The sequence below is a fragment of the Callospermophilus lateralis genome, chromosome 1 (genome assembly GCF_048772815.1).
Source record: "Callospermophilus lateralis isolate mCalLat2 chromosome 1, mCalLat2.hap1, whole genome shotgun sequence".
In the NCBI taxonomy this organism is placed as follows: Eukaryota; Metazoa; Chordata; class Mammalia; order Rodentia; family Sciuridae; genus Callospermophilus; species Callospermophilus lateralis.
This window is the reverse complement of record NC_135305.1, coordinates 184,913,494-184,937,467: the sequence shown is the minus strand read 5'-3', so window position 1 is coordinate 184,937,467 and position 23,974 is coordinate 184,913,494. Positions and strand designations below refer to the sequence as shown.

The following is a 23,974-nucleotide window of genomic DNA, read 5'->3' as shown; positions in this document are numbered from 1 at the left end:
TCAGCTGCCCAGGTTGCTGCAGCTATAGGAGGCTTGTTACTGCTTGATATGGCAGCAGATACTTTGTGTCATTTCTATGGTGCTGGTTCTACAGGAATGCAGGATTTTGGAGTTGGGGCTTCATGGAAGCTTTTACCAAGATTTCAAAAGAGGACTTGGGAGGCCAGACAAAGTGCATCAGGGTCAGAATCCCTGTAGGCAGCCCCTGAGAGGGCAATACATGAAGATGTGAGAAGGAAGTCAAAGCTGTGGTGGAGACTCCCATGATTGAGAGATGCCAGAGATTTAGAACATCTGCAGAGGAAATCTGCAGAAAATAATCCAAGAAAGAGGCCATATGGGCTACAATCAGCAAGGTCACAGGGCAGAGCTACCCAAGCCTTTTAGAGGGAACAATCATGATGTAATGTGCCTCAGATGCTGGATGTGGAGCTATAGGACTTATCTGCCCAGCTGAATTCTGGTTTTCCTTTGGTTTCATCCCTTATTTCCATGCCCCTATTTATCCCTTTTGGAATGAAAATGTTTACTCTGTGCCATTATTATTATATATATGTAACTTGCTTTTGATCTTTATAGGGGCTCACAGTCAGGAGTCTGCCTTGAGTCTCAGATGATATTTTGTACCTGAATTTTTGGGCAATGATGGAACTCTTTAAGACTATGGTAAATCTTGAAAATGGACTGAATATATTTTTCATTGTGAGATGGGCATGAGCTTTTGGGCTATTCAAAGGCCAAGGGCAGAATGTTATTGTTTGTAGATAAAGTGTCCCCTGAAAGATCATGTGTGAGACAATGGAGAATGTTCACAGGTAAAATAATTAAAATATGAGATCTGTAACCTCATCAGTAGATTACTAATGTTAGTGAATTAATGGGTGGTAACTCCAGGCAGGTAGGGTGTGACTGAGGGAAGTAGGTCACAGGGGGTGTGTCTTTGGGGTTTATATTTTGTCCATGGTGAGCAGAGCTCTCTGTGCTTCTTGGTGTCATGAACTAAGCAGTTTTCTTCCACCAAGCCCTTCTGCTACAATACTCTTCCTTACCTTGGGCCTAGAGCAATGGGGTCAGCCAACCATAAGTTGAACTTCTGGGAAGCAAAATAAACTTTTCCTCCTTCTAAGTTGTTCTTATTGGGTATATTGGACACAGTGAACAAAACTGACTAAAATAAATGTGTAATTAGATCTATTTGTGTGTTGTGTGTATGTGTGTGTGTGTGTGTGTGTGTTTGCATGTGTGTGTATTGAAGTTATTGGTTTCTGCTTCAAGGAAGACACAAAGCAAGAAAAGTTGCTATCTGTAGACTTCCAGTCTGTTATGGTTTAGATATAAGACGTCCCCTCAAAAGCTCATGTGTGAGACAATGCAAGAAGGTTTAGAGGTGACATGGTTGCGTTCTAAGAATCTTAACTTAATCAGTGAGTTAATCCCCTAGTAGTGATGAACTGAGTGACAACTAAAGGCAGGTAGGGTGTGGTTTGAGAAGATAGGTCACTGGGGGGCATGGCTTAGGGGTATATATTTTGTTTCTGAAGAGTCAATCCCTCTTTGTTTTTTTAAGGATGTGTCCTGACCTGCTCTCCTCTACCACACCCTTCTGCCATGATGCTCTGCCTCACCTTGGGTCCCAAGGAATGGAGCCAATTATTTATGGACTAAGACCTCTGAAACTGTGAGTCCCCAAATAAACTTTTCCTCCTTAAAATTATTCTTGTCAGGTCTTTTGGTCACAGTGGTGAAAAATCTGACAAAAACACTATCCTAAGGTTATTGGTAATGAACGTCTAGCTAATAAATCATACAAATTACTGTTTCAAAAGTTTTCTATGCAAGTGGAGGGTATTTAAAATTGGGACTATCTTAAGAGTTCGAATATATATATATCCTATTTCCAGACCATTTCTGAACCAGATTTTTAATATTATAAATACTTACAAGGAGAACTTGACTGCCAATTTTAAATGAAAGGAAAGTGCTTATAAAAATCAATACCTCAATATTTGTTATTCCTGTTAGATGTTGATAATAAACAACTTCATAACAGTATAAATCATTTCCACAGAGAGATGAGTTTAAATACCTCTTTACACTTTCTTCTCAAAAAAGTCAGTTACCACATCTCTTATTGGGAAGTAGATTAGGGAAAGTAAAAAGTAAATGTATAAAACCCTGAAGGGAAAGGAAGATATGTCTGACATCCTCCCAATTTTAGATAAATATTGCGCTCTTTAGCAAAAGCCATACCTGTGAGACTGTGGATTTGTTCGATAATCTTGATATCACCTGAAAGAACAAACACAAGTTTTAACAATCACTTCAGCCTCTCCTGGTGGTTTTGGGTGGATAAAAGGTAGGAGATAGAGGAGAGTGGAATCTTCAGGGAGTTTATGTGTGTGGTTGGCTGTGTAGTTATTCATGTAGGCTAAGGAGGAGAAAATACCTTCCCCAAAGTGCTGAAAACATGTCTCCCACCCCACTCTCTAGGACCTGGACTGACCAGTGTGCATAATGAAAAAAAGAATGTCAAGCTGAATGTCTACCACAGGATACACTGTCCATCTCATCCTTCTTTTCCACTCCTTTAGTTTTCATTTCCCATTCCCCTTTCCTATTCTTATGCTAAGTTCTTTTCATATTGTGGATTCTTTTCTTATTTAATCTCATTACTTCCCATTTACCTACCTCCCCCTCTTGCTTGAATTCTGGTGGGAGGATGATATCTCCTCCTGCCCCCATCTGTTTCCTTTGCTATGATGTACCTTGTGGATGAGGATTAAGTTTACTAGGCATCCTAATCCCCTATTTAATTGAATCTAAGATCCCCTTGGTTGCAAGAACGAAAAAAATAAATGTTGCCCAGCAATTGTGACATGTCATCGATTGGAAGACGAACACTTTTCAATTTCAGAGACGCTAAAATGTGTGAGGAAAAATTAAATATTAATAAGTATTTTAGAATACTTAAAACTTTGATCTTGGGACACATCTTTTATAAAATTAAACTTTGGTACTGGGGAAGGCTGTATGTAAAAACCCATACCTTCCATTATGTATACAGAATCTCTGGAAATTTAACATGTCCTGAAAATATGCTTCTGGTATCATCCACATGATATTTTTTTGCCTAATTATACTACTTTCATTTTAATGTGGTTGTAGATGCTATAAATTATCATAATTTTATTCACATGCAAAAAAATGCACTTGAAAATGATCCGCTTAGTAAGCCAGACATATTTGGTAATTCTGTCACTGTCTCATCATTTTTTTCTCCTAGATGATTAGGGTAATAGATCTGTTATTATTTATACAAATGCCGTCATCATTATTGCTGTGCAAATATATGTTTCATCAATGTTTAATTTTATCAAAGCAGTCAACCCATTCTACATCTGTTTAGCTGCCTAAGTGTGCATTAATCAGAAGCATTTTAGACATAAGTTTTGTAATAATTCCCTAAATGGTGACAAATAAAACAGCTGAATAATTAAAAATGTGAAAAATTAAACAAAATTATGATGCTCTTGTTACTGTGGTAGACATGAAAATGTGTTTCACAAAGCATTTCAGTTACTGCTTAGACTAGAGAAAAAACATCACAGTGGATTTAGGAAGTCTGAACACTGCCTGGTCATAGAAGCCCATAGAGGATGAGAGAGATGGTGACCTTAGGATTTTCTGATTTGGGTGTGCTCTCAGTACCCTGGCTTAGTAGTGGTATACATTCTGTCAAGTCACTGGGTCTCAAGTTGTTTTACTGTCTCCGTGCTACTCAAATATATATGTGCACATGAATCACACAGGGATCTTGTGAAATGCAGCTTCTGATGTAGGTGTCTGGGGTAGGGTCCAAAATGATCAATTTCTGGTGAGCTGCCAGGTAATACTGATGCTTCTGGCCACAGAGCAAACATTGAGTGGTAAGCTCTCACAGCCAACATCACAGTTATTTATCATTCTATTACCTATTAATTATTTAAGTATTCATCATGTGATAAGCACCCTGATAAAGTGTTTCCCGGGCATTATGTCCATCAATTCTCACTGCAATTCTATGAGATAGGTGTTTTTAATTTCCATTTTGCTGAAGAGGAAACAAAAGGCCTAGACAGATTTAAATGAATTGCTCATGGTTATAAGACTAGGAGAAAGAAAATGAACACAGGTTGTCTGTTACAAGGATTGAATGCAATCATGTATTTTAAAGTGACTGGCCTGCAATATACTTTTATTCCTCTTGCTTTTTGTTGCTTCAATGACCTGAGGTCACTCTCTCTCATCTTTTACCAAACTCACTGATGGTCAAGAATCAAGCAGAATCAAGTATAGTTCATACATGCATACACACATACACACAATATATGTGCTATATATACGTTATATATGTGACAGTAATTTCCTTGTGCTATGATAGATTCTCTAAATAAATATTTTTCATGTGGTTAACAATCACTTATGTTTTTAAAAGGGTACCATGATATGTTCATTCTAATAACCATTCATGATGATCCAGATTTTCAAAATATTAGTTTTGAAATATTAGTATTAGTAGCTAATATTAATAGCAAATATTAGTTTAATGGAAATTCAAAAATTTAAAGCTAGATGTAACCCTAGAGTGTCTGCCACGATAGTTTCCACGCATAGGAGATAACAGAATGTCTAGAGAAGCTTTCTTGAAAAAGTCCAGATTCTAAGCCAGGCATGGTGGATCATGCCTGTAATCCTAGCTGCTTAGGAGAGTTGAGAGTTTGAGGCTAGCTGGGCAATTTAGCATGAGTCTGCCTCAAAATAAAAAGCAAAAAGGCTAAGGATATAGCTTAGTAGTAAAGTATCCCTGGACTTGATCTCCAGTACAAAAATAAGTAAATAAATGGATAAATAAATAAATAATTGTCAAATTCCAGTGTGCTCACTCCAAGTGAGTCAATTGTTGGTGGCTGGGGCCCAGTGATCCCGAGTTTTACAAGGGATCACTGGTCAGGTGTGAAACCACGGATTTAGTGCAACTCCGTAACTTTTGAGATGTGTAATCTGCAGCCCAGAGAGAGGAGGTGATTTGCAAACTTCAGCCACCAAGTTAGTAGTAGAACTTCTACTGGAATTCAACTGACTCCCACACCCTACACAGAACCCCAAGTTTTCTCAGGCATATCCTCCAGTAGTTAATGCTGTTATTTGAGCTAAATGCCTACTGTACTGTGACATTTAACTGCCACAGAGTTTGACCATGGCCATAAAGCAGATCCCCCAAATCCATGATAGTAGCAATGCCTTAACCTTTTGTGGGGCACAGATATATGAAAATCTGAAGCGTTATAGACATTCTTTCTACAGGAAAAAAATATATCAGCAAATCTTTGGATGTAAAATGTTTACTGACCCCGTTTTCTTTTTCTATATTTTTATTGGTGCATTATAATGGGATTCAATGTTATACATTCATTCATGCACACAATACAACAATCTAAATATGGCCAATATCATTCTTAGGTATTTCTCCTTTCTCTCCTTTCTTCCCTCCCCCTGGTTCCTTTCCTCTTCTCTACTCTACTGATCTCCCTCACCTTTCTTTTCCTTTTTCCTCTCTAGCTTCTTCGTATGAGAGAAAACATAAAATCTTTGACTTTCTAGTGCTTAGCTTATTTTGCTTCACATGATGGTCTTAAGTTCCATCCAATTTCCTGCAAATGGCATAATTTCATTTTTCTTTGTGTGTATGCCGCATTTTCTTTATCTATTCTTCCATTGACAGACACCTAGCCTTGTTCCATAGTTTGGCTATTGTGGATTGTGCTGTTATAAACTTGGGTATGCATGTATCACTATTGTGTGATGACTTTTATTCTTTAGGCTAAACACTGAGGAGTGGGATACCTGTGACCCCATTTTCTTGTTTCAGAGGGCTGGAAAGTTTTGAAAGTTTTGGGGAGGACAATCCTGTTAAATTTTGAATTAATTCAATTGAAATCCTTCTTACATGAAAGTTTTATGCTTTTTAGACAATAGGAAGGACTTTTTGTTATGTCTAATAAGGATTTTTTTTAAAGCCTAGAGTTATACAGTCTGGGGAAATAAAAAGTAGCTAAGGGATAGAGTCATTACAACAGTTTTGAGAAACACAGAGAAGGTTTAGGAACTCTAGAATTGAGCCCTTGTCAAGATGGTGCAAGGTTATCATGAACAGAGGGTAAGGCTTTCTAACCTTATAAATTGGGAAATAAATACATTCTCAGCCATGGTAAGTTGGTTTAGGAAGTTTCCACAATAGCTTTTTTTTCTTCTCTCCCTTTCCCCATCCTGATCACCTAAATTGCTTTATTACTCTATGAGTCCAGTGGGAATTGAAAATAACTATTAAATTAACAAGCAAAATCAGAGGAAAAATATTATCTTGTATTCATACTGTCTGCAACAAAAAAGCAAAACAAATTCACAAAACCTTCTTATTTTTCCAACTGTGAAGAGTTTGAAAAACTATGGAACTTGAATTGCAATTGGAAATCAAACATACTAAACCCATTAATGTAATTTCAGATATAAAGTGCCATAAAATCCTCTAATGTTGTCCTTATTTTACTGAATGAAGACGTTTCTATAAGAGTTTTTTAAAATATGTTTTTAGTTGTAGATGGACACAATAACTTTATTTTGTCTTATTGGTCTTTATGTGGTGCTGAGGATTGAATCCATTGCCTTACATATGGGAGGCAAGTGCTCTGCCACTGAGCCACAACCCCAGCCCTCCATAAGACTTTTTAAAAAATTTACTTCAGGCACTTTTTAAAATTAACTGTCCCTCTGTCTACCTGTGCTAATATGTCGTATTCCTCTCTGGCCACAAAGAAAATGAGAAGATTGGTTGCTATTGTTTTACTATCTCTAGAATAGAAAGAAAATGCCTTTTTTTTTTTTTAATGGTGGAAATGCTCCAAAAACTTGCTATATGAACCTCAGAGATAGTTTTTATGAAAATGAGAAGTCTTTAACTTTTGTGAGAGAATAGAGAATAAAAGAGATTTTTTTTTTAAAACTGTGCATATCGATCTATTTTCCTCTCCACAATTCATCTCTTTTGTGTGAGTTTCATGGTTCTTGTGCAGTTTCTTGACCCACCTCACAGGCATCTGAGTTTCACCAGGCCAGCTCAGAGTTTGTGCTCATGGCACGCAAGTTGGTTAGTTTATTTTCACTCTTGATATTTTGGATCAGAGAACAATCCCAGTTCCATGCCTGGTTATTTTTGGAATCTGGGAGCTTTTGAAAATGTTTGTACCAAGTGATCCATCGTTGTTCACTGAATACATACTATATGGCTACAGTTATGTGTAAAGCTGGTATGTGTGTGTGTGTGTGTGTGTGCACGTGTACATACAGGACCTGCATGTTGGGTGGTGGGAATCTTTTGGGAGTACAAAATATTTAAGAGTTTTCATAGGCTTATACCTAACCTTGGCCATTAAATTTATTTTTCCTAAAGTTCTTACATTCCTCAATAGTCAATTTCCCTGTAATTAGCCCAATTATTTTAGTGGGGAAGACAGCTCTTTGGTTTCCTCTATTTCCTTTATCCATGAAATGTCCCTGAATTCTGACAGATGGTACACCAATATGGGGCTCAGTCCTTCATGAAATGCTAATGCTTCACCTTTAGAAGCTACTTGAGTGGCTTTTCAGTAGTGGTGAGGCATTATCAGTAATCTTTCCTTACTTTCAAGTTCCTTTCAAGAGGCTGAGCCACAAATTTAACTATTATGAAGAAGGAAGGAAGCAAATCTTAAAGGAGGTTCCAGCATGGACCTGTGAATTCTAAACTGTATGTTAATGGGCCAGGAGCCCAAGGAAGGTAAGAATCCATCTCCAGCTTACTTGGTACATAGGTCAAAATTTATAAGTTATTGTATGAATCTATAAATGTCTTTCAATTCTGAAATCTCATAAAACACTAAAGTGGTCTGGCAGGATTGTTATCTACAGCTGAATGATCAACTGGGAAACAACGTGTATTACAAGGTTCTTCTTTCTAATTGATTCATTAATTTTTCTGCTTCATTAATAATGACACATGGATTAAGTCACAAAGCAGACTAAAGGAACATGCATCCTCATTCAGAAAAAGAGATCATTCCATATTTTATCTTATCCCTTGGATGTCAGCATAACCAGTACTCGTAGTTGTTTGGGATAAAGATAATATGAATGAAGCATACTCACAAATAATCCTATAACTCACATGGTTAAAATGTCCTGTTACAAAACCATAAATAATTGTCATATAATAGAGGCGAGTAGCAAATAGTACTCATTTTCATCTCTGACCCAGGTGGCAGGTGGCAGATGAGAAATGGAAACTTCTGGAGAAAGAACAGGTCTGAATAGGAGAGTATTAATTTTCAGTTAAACAAGTGTGGTATTTCACCACCAGCTACTTGGAAGAAGAGACTTTTGAGGCTGATCTGAAACCTAAATGCGTAACAGAGTTTCTTAGCCTGTTGTATAACTTAGAAAGAGAAATGAGATTTTAATGAAAGAACTGATGATTTTGACACCTCCCAACTTCATCCTGAGCCTTCAGGTCAAGACAAACTATTAAAACTTAGAGAAGAATTCTCTTTCTCTAGGTAAATACTATCTCTTCTGATGCAGAAAACATGAGCCAAGTAATTAAGCCCTGAATTTAGGGCTTTATTGATTACTCGAGCTTGAGAGTCAGCTACTGAGCCCACACTGTATGAAGCACCATGAGCTCATCATCACTGTGTTATGGTGAAACGTGTGCTGGGGGATGGGCACCATTTTGGAGGTAGGATGGCTTAGTAGTTAAGAGTTAGAATTTTCCCTGTCCTGTCAGTTTATTAGCTGTGTAGACTTGGAGAACATGTAGGTAATGCTGAGGTAACAATGATGCTTTAAGTCTCAGTGGTTTAATGCAAAAAAAACCTTTATTTCTCAGTCATTTGAAGTTTGATATATGCTAAAAAATTCTCCTCCAAGAGGTGATTGGGGCCTAGACTGTTTCTATTTTGTGGTTCTGCCACAGGGAGACCTCAGAATTGCCCTGGTGGAGCCAGAATTAAGACAGGAAGATAGGCAAGGGTCAGATCCAGAGGTTGGGGGATTGGAATGTTAATTCCTTCAGAGCCCTTCCTCCACACTTATCAAGAACCTGCCCCTGCTCCAACCTACTGCTAAGGTAACCTGTCCCAGGAACTGCCCCTCCCTACAGGGGGTTATAAAACTGTTAATTAATGTGTCCTGGGCTGCTCCATCTGACCCTGCCCCAGTCCACCTGCTTTTCACCTTTTGGCCATCCCACTGAGCATTTCCTGGGCTTAGTCACATACCCTTGCAGGAAGGGTATGCGGGGAAGGAGAAAGATAAGGGGAAGAGAGCAAGAGAACAAAGAAAGCCTAGTACATATAAAAAGGCAAAACACCCTTGCTTCTTGCGATAACAGGACACCCGCTATGGCCCCCTTCTCCCTCCTGGGAGAAGTCTATGTTACTCCTTTTAAAATAAACCCTGCTTCATATGCTTGCCTCAGCTGCTTCTCTAATATTATACTTCAGCATGTGAGGGAGCATCCAACTGGCAGCTCAGAACACAGAGAACGGGCCAGGCATACCGGGTGCAAGCCCAGCCCAGGGTGACGCAGCACTTCTTATTTTGCCGTGGTAGCACCCCATCTCACAGTCATTGCCAACTGACATTCTGTGAGCCTTCATTTCCACCTCTTAAAAATGATAAGAACCAGAGCTGCTTTCATGATTAAATGAGATGTAAACTGAACAAATCTTGGAGACCTAGTTGGCTGTATCTGGCACTGAGTCACATTAATAGAAATGCAGAACAGAAAACACAAACAACTTTTTTCTAAGTTTTCATGTGTGTTTTTCAGGATCCTCTCAAGGAGATCAACTTCTGATATCAGTTATCAGCATCTGATAACTCACAAGTGAGACTTACCCCTCCCCTCACTGTTTTTCTCCCATTAGGAATAACAATGGTGTGTCTCATTTTTCTCTTAGAAACTCTCTAGGTTCTTCTGTTTGCTGCTTCTCTCTGGTCATAATGTCAACATTCCTTCCAGAAGTGACTGATGGATGCTGATCTGCCTTTCAGGTCTCTTGTTTCTCCAGATAGAAAGCATTTGGAATCTGATGTGAGCATAAGCCTCTTATCACTTCAACTTCATTATCCACATAAAATTTATGGTGGAAAAAAAAATTCCTCATATTGTTACATTTGTTAAGTAGTTGGCCCAGAGTCTGGCATGGAAAATAATTCATGTTGATAAATGTTAATTACATTTTATGGATATATTGATAATAAACAAAACAAGTTTTCTCTGAAAGGGATTAGTGTGGGGAATGGGACTTTAACATTTATACAGATGGATTTATCCAAAAACTTGAAACTAATATATATGTAGAATTCCTTAACAAATGGGCCGTATTCTTCTTCATCACCATTTTTATCCAAATTACTTTTCTGGTAAAAAGATTGTCATCTCATGCCACAAAAATATACTTGTGTTTGCATAACACTTGGTGTAATACATAATATAAAGAATGGCTTGGTATTCTATTTTTCTCCTCAACGCTTCTTCATCTTAAATAAAGTAAGATATTTTCAAACCATCCATAGGTACAGATAAATAAGACATTGACAATAGGCACACATTAACTCAAGCACAATTATCTCTGAATTCAAGTGCATAAAATACAAGGTTTTAGGATTGAAAGAAAAACCCAAACCCTTCCTTGCTATTTATTTAAAAGCTTGGAAAATGCAGGATGATTTTTTGGGGGGGAGGTATTTGTTAACATTTGTTTCATATCATTCTAGAAAGGAAGAGGAGAAAAATATACATTATAATGTGTAGAAAACTAACTAGAACTCTCTCAGAATTTTAAAAATTTCAAGCTTCAGAAGCTATTTCCCAGATCAATAATTTGGGAGTTCAGAGGGTAATCTGTGCTGAAAGTGACAATGTTTATACTCATTATATTGAGCTGAATCCCATGCCCCCAAGTGACCTGCTTCTGATTAAGGTACAATGGCCCCTGGTTGGTCTGTAAAGCCAGCTATTGTGTGTTTGTAAGGAACACAATAGCTGGTTTCATACGATTTTCAGGATACCCACAGAGCATTTTGGTTCCAAATCAGGTTGGTTAAGAAATATGCTCAGTTTGGTGTGAGAAGTTTGTGCATCCCAACTCCAGATGGCACTTTCAAAGTTAATTCGAAATGCCTAATCTGCTGCCTAGGAAGCCCATTGTTAATTATCCACTCCAACAGAAAAATTAAGCAGCCCTATATGTCGAAGACAATGTTTGAACCGGCAAACTGGAATGTGCTACTTTTCTTATTTGTATGATAGTGCTCTGTACACTAGCTACTCAGCCACAAAAAATAAGAGGCCTGATAAAAGACCACAATGGAATGGGCAGGGGTCAGTGGGGAAAGTCTCAGGCATCCTCTATATGACTAGATATATACAGTTTCCATTTGAGGAAGTCTTTAAAACTTGAGGAATATTGCTTATCACAACATTATTACTTTAACCAAATATTCAAAAATTTCCAGGTAAGGAAGGAATTCTGCCAAGGCAAAGCTTCTTATATTAGAGTTCTATTGTACTCGAAGTTGATATTTGGTACGTCACAAGGAAGATGTTAACGCCTATACATTGATTAAAGGTAAGTCTTTGTGGGAATTCACAATGGTACTGCAAAAACAATGAAATTTAGGTAGGAGAATGTCTATTTTGGTATTTTTGCTCCCGCAGTGGGGTTCCCTGAGAACAAAAATTATGACATAAATAACATACATCTGATACTTTTTCAGTTTTCCCCTCTGGGTCTCCTTCCCCAAACATTTCTACTCCAAGCATTTTTTTTCCTATGGGAAGTGGAGAAATCATTCTCCACTTTACATAGCAGTGTATATTTTCTGTGTTTGTTATGTAAATTAATATTTTGTTTTTGAATTTTCATTCTAGGATAGACATTTCCTTAGTCTTTTAAAACAGTGAAGAATTCAGGGGAGAATGTATGGGAATGAAGGGTGAAGAAATGACCCTTTTCCTGCAACTGTACCATGTGGACAAACTTTTAGAGTTATCACATGGCAGTCAGATTACAAAGTCTCCATTTCCAAGTTTGGGCAAAATCACAATTACACCTACCAAGGAGTACCTATTCATGAAACTGTGAAAAATAAACAGGATGCATCCATTGTGAATGGGCAAAACTTTTTACAATGGTGTCATTCTTGAATTATACAGAAATACCTAATTCAGACCCTTATAGGTTCATACAATGGACTTATTATTTTAGCTGTACACATGGAATGTAGATGTATACTTCTCTTCAGAGGAAGCTTTTCTCTCCAAAGTTTAAGGCTATTTCCATGTTAACAAAATATGAACCAGTGACTCTGTTGGAAGGAGGATTCTTCCCTGTTTATACAAATTTGTGCAAACAAATTTCTGCTCTTAGACTTCCAATTTGTTGGTCCAAACTGTGCTTGTTCAGTTATTTCCTTGAGGATTGCAGCAAACCTGCAACATTAGACTCTTTGGGCAAATAATTCTGGCCCTAGTTGTGTGTGTATGGAGTCTAAGACTTACAGTTTATGGGTTCTCATTCATTGCTCTTTTTAACAGAATCCTGTTTGGGTTTCCTCCATAAAAGGGGCTGACATTTTTTTGTATTATCAACATGGAAGTGTGACTAATGGCTTTAAAGAAAAAATGTCAACTGTAATATCTGGAATACAAATATGCTTCATTAGCACTCATCAGATTTGGGACTCTGTGAATACTGGCAAAATGCAGTGACATAGATCAGTCCCCATATGCTCTTCTTTTAGAGACCCTAATCTTAACAGTAGAATCCCAAAAAAGTGGGATTACCACATTGCCAAAAGCTTAGCATCCTGCAGATGTTCATCTCGGAATTTTCCTTAATCATTTTCCTCAATGACATGGAACCCAAATCTTTTAAATCCTAATACATTTGACAGAAATGCATCTTCCTAGTCCCTCCACCCTTATAGAGTTGTCACCACCACATGTGGCCTCCTGATTCACAATTTCGAGGTACTTCAGCTTTCCTCCCTAACTTGGCATCTAGTTTGCTTCATACTGCTGACTATCTGGCTGCTGTTTCTTCCACTCAAAGCTGCCGCTCTTTTGGTGTCCCAGAATGCTGGATTTCTATGGTAAGTAAATAGATCTGATCAAACTGGAGGCCTCAAGATCTGCCTGCTGAGCACAGTCTGTGCTACACTGTAAGCAGACTGTCTCCGCCATATGTCATCCTCTCTGCCGTCTACACCCTTTGGGGGGAATTTCATGGGAAATGCACTATTAAAGATGGTTATCCTGGGATTTTATAACTTGTTTTTTAATTTTAATTTAATTCCCACTAACTTAGCTGGTGTCACTTACAACAGCTTTAATCATACCCACGGACTCTATGCTATAGCACTTGAGTCTGGGTTTGGGATTAGAGGGTTAACTGAAGAAACATCCTACACAATCTAGGATGACCTGTGACACATTATTAGATGTGCATAGTCCCAAACAGTGAAATAATTACTGCAATAAAGCATTTCGGATTATTCTAACAAGTCCAAGGAGATCAAATTCTTAAAAAAAAAAAAAAAAAAAGTAAAATGGAATCATACTTTTAAAAGTGTCCTAATATTTGGAGAGGTGATATATATGCAAATTGAACAAAATTCTAAATTAAAAACATTGTTTTGTTCCTTTATGCTCTTCACCCCTCTGCATAAATTGTGTGTGTGTGTGTGTGTGTGTGTGTGTGCGTGTGTGAGTTTGTGTATGTGGGTGTATACGGGAAGTACTGAGAATGTGTTATTTTTTTTTTGGCAAATATAATATGCTTATAGTCCAAAAACTTTTTATTTATTTCTATTAATAAAAAATTTAAACTTTCATAATGATGAAGCTGAGGCTAAAAAGAAATTGAAATACTATTTTGTACATTTGAAATGAAATGACTGTTGAGTGAGGATTTCATCAATTTTTTAAAATGGAGCAAGGGAAGGATGAAGAGCAATGATGTATATAGCAGACTTAAAAGCACATACTTGAATGGGAAGAGATTCTCCCAGAGCTGGTTCATGGTCACAGGGTTATTTAATAGATGGATGGATTTATGAGCAAATAACACAAACACTAGAGGAGAGAATAAGTCAAATGGCCAAAGTGTAGTAATTTTAGTGACTTGCTTGTTCTTTTTTAAAATGAGAGATGTTTCCTGAAATATTTAGTTCTATTGGCTTTTTGATGAGATATGACAAATAATAGAATTAAGGTTAAAAAAAATTAGAATGAATGTCATTCTGGAAAATCGGTATAAACTCTGTTTTCTTTAAGCATGCCTGAAGGGGACCAGTCCCTTGCTCTCTGGTTTGTGGCAGATTGGTCGGTGGACAAATGCATGAGGCTTGCATTCAGAAGATCACAGTTCAACTTGGTTATAGACCGCTTGATCCTTGTGCTGTTTCCATGATTTCAGCTGTGCATCACTTAGACACCCAGTTCCCTTATCTGTCAAATGAAAACATAATCCAAACTCCCAGGGATGATGCAAGGATTAAAAACTAAATTAAATGAGGTAATGTAAATAAAGTGCCTTGCTCATAATGCATACTTAATGAATATTGCCATCCTTTCCTCTCTATTGTCAGCAGATATGCTAATAAATGTTTAGTTGACAAGAGAAAATAAAACCTCATGAAATTCACTTTGATCTTTTGATGAGTCTTATTGGAAACACAGGCTTAGTATGGTCCATGGGAGAGATAGTCCAAACAAGAAAGTCCTAGTTTACTGTACATAACCCACATAGGTGATACACCTAACCAATGACTGGATTTTTTAATTTTGTGAGTGAATACATTTTATTTTCCCCTCTCTTTAAGTCAGTTTGAGTCGGGCTTATGCCACCTATGATCCAAAGAAAACCCATTTTGTTGTATAGTTTCTAAGGCCACTTCCAGTTCTAACGCTCTATAATTCTGCAGACATGGAAACTTAATTTCCAGTAAGTGTTCATAGAGTACATAGGAACAGAATTGCAAAGATGAATAAAATATAGTCATTGCTCTCAAAAAACCTATATGTCTACAACTGAGTTCTTGTAACTAGGTTGAATTTTTATAATTCATTTAAAAAAAATCTTTCTTATTGAAGTATAGCATACAGAAAAAAAAGCACACAAATCAAAAGCATACAGCTTGATGAATTATCAGAGTGCTGTGGTTCGTTTATGTATGTATTTGGCTTGTGATACTTCTTTTTCTGTGAAAATGCTTCCTAAGACCACTCCATTAGCCTACTATAGAGCTGGCATACTCTGCTAATAAGATTAAGAAATTGAACAAGAACTTGTAACTTTGTGTTAATGGATTAAATCTACCCTAAGTTTCAACTGGGCTTTGGAGTCAGGTAGCTTGGAACTGAAATTCCAGTTCCTAAATTTCCCTGTTTATTGGCTGAAGTACTCTGGACCAGTTTTTAACTTCTCCCATCCTTGACTAATCTTTGTATCTGGAACATAAATGTATGCAAATTATTTCCAAAGTTATTGTGAGAATAAAGTAAGCTAAAGTTTGTAAACTGCGTAGCATGTGGCCTGGCTCAGAGGAGCTACTGTATCTCAGCAGGATCAATGTCATCTTTTCACAGAGCCTTTGCCATGAGGTGAAGCTCTATTACCCTAGCCTAGAGAAATCCAGAGAGGGCACCCACTGCATTTCTAGAGCTAGACCACTATCCAGAATGCAATGTGGAATGGAGAACCCTCTCTCACATTCTGAGTCACATGGGGCAGGTCTGAGGATTCCTGGCAAATGAAGCAGTAGGTAGTTTTTCATGTTCACGGGAGTACAGATAAGTGGAGCCAGGCCTGTTTGTGGGCATGTGTCTGCATATGCAAATTTGACACTTCTTATTTCAGGCTGAACATCTGCTGTTCCCTGCTGGATGGAAACAACCAGGGAAAGAAAGAAAGACTTTTTTTTTTTTTCTTTAATCTTGTTTATGGGATGGCAGGTGGCCCTTTTTAACTCTGTCTTTCCCAGCTTGACTCACCTCCTCATTCCCTCAAGGAGTTTAAAAATCTAAGGTCTCACTGTTTAAATTGCAAACATAAATTGGAATACTCAGATGCCACCCAAATGGGGCTGGTCTCTTTGCAGGTATAGTGTCATTCTCTTCGACTGATAAGAGGCTGCACCGGAGACAATCCTGGGGTGATGAAATATGAGTCATTACAGGATGTTTTAAAGCTTTTTCTGTGTTCTCTATTTTATATGCTTTTATTTTTAATACATGTTTAAATGGGATTGGGGTTTTATGAAAATGTTGCTGAGAAAAGATTGTATGAGAACCTACTGTGATGGGATTACACCGAGGAGATCCACAATTCATGCAATCATTAGCTTTGCTTCCGTTGTCCCGCAACCACCTCTGCCCACTCATCCCTTTTCTGGATCCTGACTCTCAACTCTTCAGCCCACAGGTTGCTATGGATACCACCAAGCTAGGACAGTGTGATCTCCCTCCATCCTAGACGCCCTCTAAACATGCACACACACACAATAATTAATGAAACCTGGGTGGAAACTTAGGCTCAACTTCTTGAAGTTTTTCTACAGTAATTTAAAATCAATAAAGAGTCCAGTTTAATCTGCTGTCCATCTAAATTGAAGAGTTGCTGCCTGTGGACATTTTGTGCCATTTGGATAAAGAAAGAAAGATGATGAGTCTACTAGTGGAGAGAAGAATGGAGAAGATATGCAGAGAAAAAGAAAGTTTGAGAACCTGATTTAGTTCCCGAAGTCCATGGTGGTTGTGTGTGGGTGGGTGTGAGTTATTTGATCCCATTGGATACTTGGAATTCTTAAAATCCACCTTCCCACTCACATCTCAATGCTGTATTGAGTTGGATTTCTATTGCCTACCATCAATATCCTCATTCTGAATAGCCCCCAAAACTTGCCAGGATAGCCTTTTGGCTAATGCCCCCCACCAGTAGCTCTACCCTAAAATAGAATTTAAAAAAGAATCAGTCTGTAGTGAGAAGGGGAAAGAGTAATGTTGCTTTGTTCCACAACTTTTAGCAATATAAAGCCTTTATCTCTCTGAAGTTCAGGCCTAGGCAGGCGAAACAGGACTTCAGAATAAGAAGGAAACATGAATTTCAATGCCAGTGGAGCCGGTTGAGTCAGTCTTCACTGAGATCTTTGTTAAGAAGGAAAAGAAGATGAGACCTATAGTGATGGAAGGAATGAAGCAATAAACCTCAGGTCATCCCTAGGAAGAGAAGGTGCACTGAGGATCACTGTGCTGCACTCAGAGGTAGGAGGATGTCAATGAGTGCAGGGTGTCTAATGATGCCTGCATTTACTGACCATTAGGAACATAAACACAGCAGTAGGAGATGCTAAGTGAAACTGATCTCTTCCTTCCAGGTACTACGTTTGCCACAATCACTTTGGAATTAAGTAGTAGGAGGAAAGGTTCAGAACATAAAAATACAGAGATCCAAGAAAAATTTCCAGGCCATCGCCCACTGAGCTTTCCTATCCAACACTGTCTTTAGCACCATAAAAGTATGAAGTAGGAGAAATTGTTTACTACAAAATATTTTAGAGAAATATATATATATTTATATATATTAAATTATATATATATATATATATATATATATATATATATATATATATATATATATATATATATATATATTGCTTCCTAAAGGAGAGTATTTTAGAAGGGACCACTGACAGACAAAACACTTGTTGGGCCCAAGATGACAAGGAAATCTGACACAACGAAATGACACGTGAGCCCTTTGACATGCAATTTTTCCCAGAACAATTACTCAGAAAGGTGCAGTATTAATTATGTTCTCTTATTACACAAGACTGTGCTAGCAGAAGCACACCTACACAAAGGCTACTCTTGTAGAGCTAAGAATCCAGGCTGTCAGATATGATTTTTAAAATTATTACTATTTGGCAAATCATCTTTGAGAAAATTGCTTCCCAGCAGACCAATTTCATTTCAGATTGAAATAGGGACTAAATTTAAACCCAGTCTTTTCTTTGAGAAAGCTCCCCTTCAGTATGTTCTTGAATTAAACTGTAATATGGTCAGAAAGGCTGCAAGAGATATTGGCAAATCAAAGATTTTACTTGGAAGATCTCATCAGTCTTGTCTGTAGCTGAAGGAGTGAGCGCAGAGCTTAATCTCATAGATGTAGTCCAGTTTACTTACAGAAATTGCCCAGGGCCGAGCAGAGCAGTCCAAGTAGGCTCAGTAGTTCATGGGATCTAGATGCTTTTTCCAATGAAATTTGCATTTGAGATAGGAATTCCTTTTATTAAACTTAAACATTAAACTTAAGATTTTCCTTTTTGTATTACAGACATGGGGTCCGGATGTAGGCAGAAACATACATTCAGATACCACTCAGGCTAATGCTGATTAAGGAACTTGAGAAATACTTCATTAGATTCCATTATATGTACATTACAGACATGTAATGTCAGTTTACCATTAAGGGCAACAGATCTACACCCCATACTCTGATGGGGTATCTTATAACCATACATATACTGATTTACTAGACCCTGGAATTTTCCACATTTAAATTCACCTCCACTCCCCCTTCCCACCCAAATTTGTAGTCTTGTGCTGTAGGTAATAAAAGTGAGGTGATAAGTTGAAAATGATTCAATGATAAATAGTACTGCTTCTTTACTTTCTGGGGGGTATTTTTGTTGTAAAAGTTCATCTATTTCTACAGAAAATGGGTATGTCAGGTTTGAAGGCACATCTTCATCTTAACCATGTAACCACTGACTATACCAAATCACCTGGGGGAATTCTATTACCCATATTGCAAGCTATTTTTTTTCTACTATTCAGCTTAAATTGCTCATATGGCTTTTGAAAATCTCTTGTCCTAAACCTAACGGAAGAGAAAAATAGCTGTTATTCAATTTAGCTGTTTTTTCAATTTTTGTTCTTTCAAATGCTACTTATTGATTGACACTCTCTTTGACTTCGTTACATCTGAGGGATATAATTCTAAATTCTCTTAGCTTTTCACTTTAGATTCTATTTACTGGTCATTTAGGCTGCTATCTTCAGGACTTTCCTCATTTCTTAAGATTTCACATAAAGAAATAAGGTTCCAAAGTAAACTTTTTGACTTTCATTCAATTAAATATATGTTAATTATTGATTCTACACTAGACTCTGAACTAGGTACTGGGATAATAGGGTAGAATAAAACAAAGCTTTCATAAAATAGAATGTTCTGTTAGGAGAAGCTGACTGGGAGCAAGAAAATATGCAAATTAAAATATTTTCAGATCCTGCTAAATGCCATGAAGAAGGCAAACAAGGTGATGTGGTGGAGGATAATTGGAAGGGTCCAACTCCAGAGCAAGTGGTCAGGTAAGGCCTGAGAAGCACCATGACTGAAGGAAATGCAAATGCAGAAGTCCTGAGGCCTGGGAGGCAGGCAGCAACCCGCCACACAGGAGCAGTGAAAGCAGCCAGTTTGTTGGAGAGTACACAGATACAAGAGGGCATCAGACGGTTTTGTTTGTTTTGTTTTGTTTTCTCATCAGATGGTTTTGAAAAGCAGGCAAGGTAAGAAGGCATAGAATTTTAAAAGTTAGGGTAAAATCTCTAATCCCAGCTGTTTGGAGGCTGAGACAAGAGGATCACAAGTTTAAAGCCAGCCTCAGCAAAAAGCGAGGACACTAAGCAACGCAGTGACACCCTGTCTCCAAATTATAAAATTCAAAAAATTAGAGCTGGGTATGTGGCTCAGTGGTCGAGTGTCCTTGAATTCAATCCCTGGTATCCCTTGCCCCCCAGCAAAAAAAAAAAAAAAAAAAGTTATGGTAAGAAGTCTGGATTTATTATCAGCTCATGGAAAGTCATTAAAAAACACATCTATCTATCTATCTACTTACCTACCTACCTACTAACCTACTGATATAGATATACCCAGGGTGTTTAACCACTAAGTCACATGCCCCAGCCCTTTTTTAATATTTTATTTTGAGACAGGGTCTCCCTAAGTGGCATAGGGCTTTACTAAATTGCTGAAGCTGGCTTTGATCTTGCAATCCTCCTGCCTCAGCCTCCAGAGCCGCTGGTATTATAGGTATGGCCCACCATGCCTGGCTCATTGAAATATTTTAAGCAACAGAATGACATGATCCAATTTATATTTTACAAAGATCACTCTTGTAGTCTTGAGGAGAGAGGATGTTAAAACGTTAAAAACAGAGGCAGAGGGAATCATTACATTTATTCTCATTTATTGTGGTCATCTAGATATGTTTCAGCATCTACCATCTCTCTCTCTCTCTCTCTCTCTCTCTCTCTCTCTCTCTCTTTCACACACACACACACACACACACACACACACACACACACACACTATACATGTCCATACCCCTTGTCATGGGCTACAGAGGGCAAGCTGATGCTTCCATTAGATGCTGAATTACTCCTGACAGGGGGTAAGCGCATACAGTACAGTTGGTATCCAAGTCTCAGGACTCCTGTAAAGATTTCACAAGATAATGTCTAAACAGCATCTATTATAGAGTGAGTAATCAGAAATGGTCAGTGTTAATGATGCTTATCCTCTGTATCCTTTGCAGGTCTCTGGATAACGTATTTATCTGTGTGTGCCTGTGCGTATGTGCCTGTGTGTGTATGTGAGCACACACACATATCTACTTGTAAATGAATCTGTAAAAAGAAAGAGGAGAGTAATTACAGTTCTATTAGAATTGTTTTAATGTGTATGTTCTTCATCTAAGTTTCTTGTCATCTGTATATAATAAGGTCAGTGAGCCCCCTGAAGGTGTGCTGTGATCTATGGTATATGGTATGTCATCAGGAGAGAAGTCCACAGATTTTACCAGATACACAAAGGGGCTCATGATGTATATGGTGCTCCGGCAAAGTAACACCAGACACGCCAGTCACTAAAGAAGGCAGAGTGAGAGAGAAAGGGAGCACCTAGGCACATTATGTGAAATTGAGGAACACCAAAGAAAAGATTTTATGAGCAGCCAAAAAAGATGACTGGTCACTCGTAAAGGAACAACAATTAGACTAATAAAAAGATTTCTCAACATCATCAATGGATTCAGAATCATAGCTTCAAAGAACTATCAAACAAGTATCAAGTGCCCTTTTAGGTGGAGCTCATTATGTTCCTAGAAAGTAAGGCCTGTTCTAAATCTAAACTAATAAATGAAGTGTGCTTGTGCAAAACTGGACACAAACCACAGGAGACAAAACAGAGATCCAAGAAACATGTACACGTGTGAGCTTTCAGTATATAACAGAGGTGGCACTGGAGAGTAGTGGGGAAAATGGTGCATCATTTAGTAAATGGTGCTGGGAAAATTAGCTAACTACATGAGGAAGAAACAAAGATTCTTTACCTCATACCGTTAACCAAAAATAATTGCAGATGGATAAAGATTCAAAGGTGAAAGGCAAAACTCTAACACATTTTGAAGGAAATAAGTACAAACATTTTTAAGGCTTTAAGCTATGGAATTTCTTGCTCTCTCTCCCTCCCTCCTTCCCTCCCTCCCTCGCTCCCTCCCTTCCTCCATTTCTTCTTTCCTCTTTTTGGTACCAGGAATTGAACCCAGGTGCTTAACCAATGAGTCATTATCCCCAGCCCTTTTAAATATTTTATTTAGAAACCTCTCACTGAATTGCTCAGGGCCTTGCTAAATTGGTGGGGTGGGCTTTGAACTCGCAATCCTCCTGACTTAGCCTCCTGAGCCTCTGAGATTACATACCTGGCTGGAATCACTTCTTAAATAAGACATAAAGAAAGCTTTAAAGGAAAATATTTACAAAATCAACTCATTAAAATTAAATCATCTGTTTATCACGACGCAGTAAACAAGAAGAACAGGCAAACTGCAGCTCAGAGAAGATATGTTCAATGTGTAAAACTGATAAGTGATCATCAAGAATATAGATAAATCATTTATATCAGGAAATGAAATCTAAGCCCATTAAATATGGGCAAAGACAAAAATATAAACAATTTAAATTTTGACCAGGTAAATGAGTAACTAAGATGTTGTATATTTACACAAACAACAGAATATTAGGTAGCAATGGAAGTGAGCAGTGGCAACCATACACCACATCATGAATCAACCTTAGAAGCATATGGTGATTTCCATAGAGGGAGCACCACAGAACTATACGTGATATCTGAAATCACAGGAAACACATAAACCCAAACAGCATGTTTGGGATACATACACATGCTACGTAACTATTTATTTTGAAGATTAAAGGAGTGACCCATGACTCCTGAACTTTTTGTTGACATCTCCCTCTTGGGGCTTCTGATGTGCATAGTCAAATGCAGAGAGCAGAACTTCCTCTCAAACAGCTCACGGACTTAAAACTTAATAAATAAGTTCAAAATGGAATTCACCCTCTCCCCCTACACACTTGCTTTATTCCTTCCCTTTTCTCTTTATGATCACTATTACGTCACACACTCAATCTCATTTCACTTTGTGTAGGCGTGTACTTTCCCTCATTTTCAGATTAAGTCCATTATCAAGTCCGTTAATTTTACTTTCTTAATATATCTTACAATTCCTTATATTTTTTCATCACTGTCACCTTGGTGAAAAAACTCATTACTTCTTACCTTTACTTGGTCTAAGTTATTCTTCCTAAACACAGATTGAGTGAAAAAAATCCCATATATGTGTATTTATATAGATTTTGTGTGTGTGTATTGTTTTGTTTTGTTTTCTGAAAGTGATAGGAAGTTACTAAAGGGTTTTGAGAAAGGAGAAAGAATCCTTTAGTAACTTCTCATCGCTTTCAGAATAAATCCCATGAAGTTCGAACTGCACATGTGACACACAGCTCTTTCAAGACTTATCTCTAGTTTGTCACTTCAGCCTCATGCTTCAAAACACCTTGTCACTGACTGCTTCAAGCCTGCTTCTTCTGTCGCTCCCGGTTGCCCACGATTTCTCCCTAACAGGATCTTATATCTCTTTTCTGCTCTTACTTCTCTGTCAACCCATTCCTGATCTTACTGGTTCCTAGTCTTAGCAGGAGAGTCCTCCAGGAACAATTTGTGTTATCAGCATCAAGAGACCCAGTGCCTGCTCTGAAACATCTCTTTACTTAGCCATCTTCTGCACTTGCCTGTGCCTCAGAGAGCAGAGTCAGCATTTCATTTATCTTCCCATTTTACAAGCCCAGATCAGTGGCTGATATGTCAATTTTGAATAAAGTAAATTAACAAATATAATTTATTTTCTTTAGCATTACTGGAATATAAAAAAAACAAGAACAAAAAAGATAAGAAAATCTGAGTAAAGCCTTTAGACTTCTCTGAACTGTCTATTTACATTTCCTTTTCATCACTCCAGCATCCTGGCTACGATTTTTTGCCAGTTCTAATCACTTAGCCAATATGATCAATCTTGATATAATGATTCTTTTTCATTCTTATCACAAGGAAACCAGAAATGGGGTGGATGATGGTGCCATTTACTAACTTAGATAAAAGACTGGGGAAGAAGGAGATTCATAAGAAAGAAAGGACCAAAATTTATTGGCCATCTGGAAATATTTTGGTGTGAACTGCTTGTTCAAGTGTTTTGTCCAATTAAAAAATTGGGTTATCTTATCTTTTTCTTACTTATTTTTAGGAGTTGTGAACACATTCTGGATACCCTGTGTTTTTTAGACATATGTAAATTCAAATATCTTTTCCAACTCTGTTGCTTGACTTTTGATGAATAGAAGTTCTTAATTTAACACATTTATAAATCATTTATTGTTATCGATGTCATATGTTCTTCAAGAACCCTTAGCTTACTA

General features: G+C 37.6%; 1 protein-coding gene across 1 annotated transcript in view; it reads right to left on the bottom strand.

Moving 5' to 3' along the window:
* The window catches only part of Kcnh8 (potassium voltage-gated channel subfamily H member 8), a 347,812-nt gene that overhangs the window by 27,496 nt on the left and 296,342 nt on the right, over positions 1 to 23,974 (bottom strand). The window contains exon 12 of the mRNA XM_076868474.1: positions 2,251 to 2,289. Within this exon, the coding sequence (XP_076724589.1) occupies positions 2,251 to 2,289 (39 nt within the window). The remainder of the gene's footprint in view (positions 1 to 2,250; positions 2,290 to 23,974) is intronic.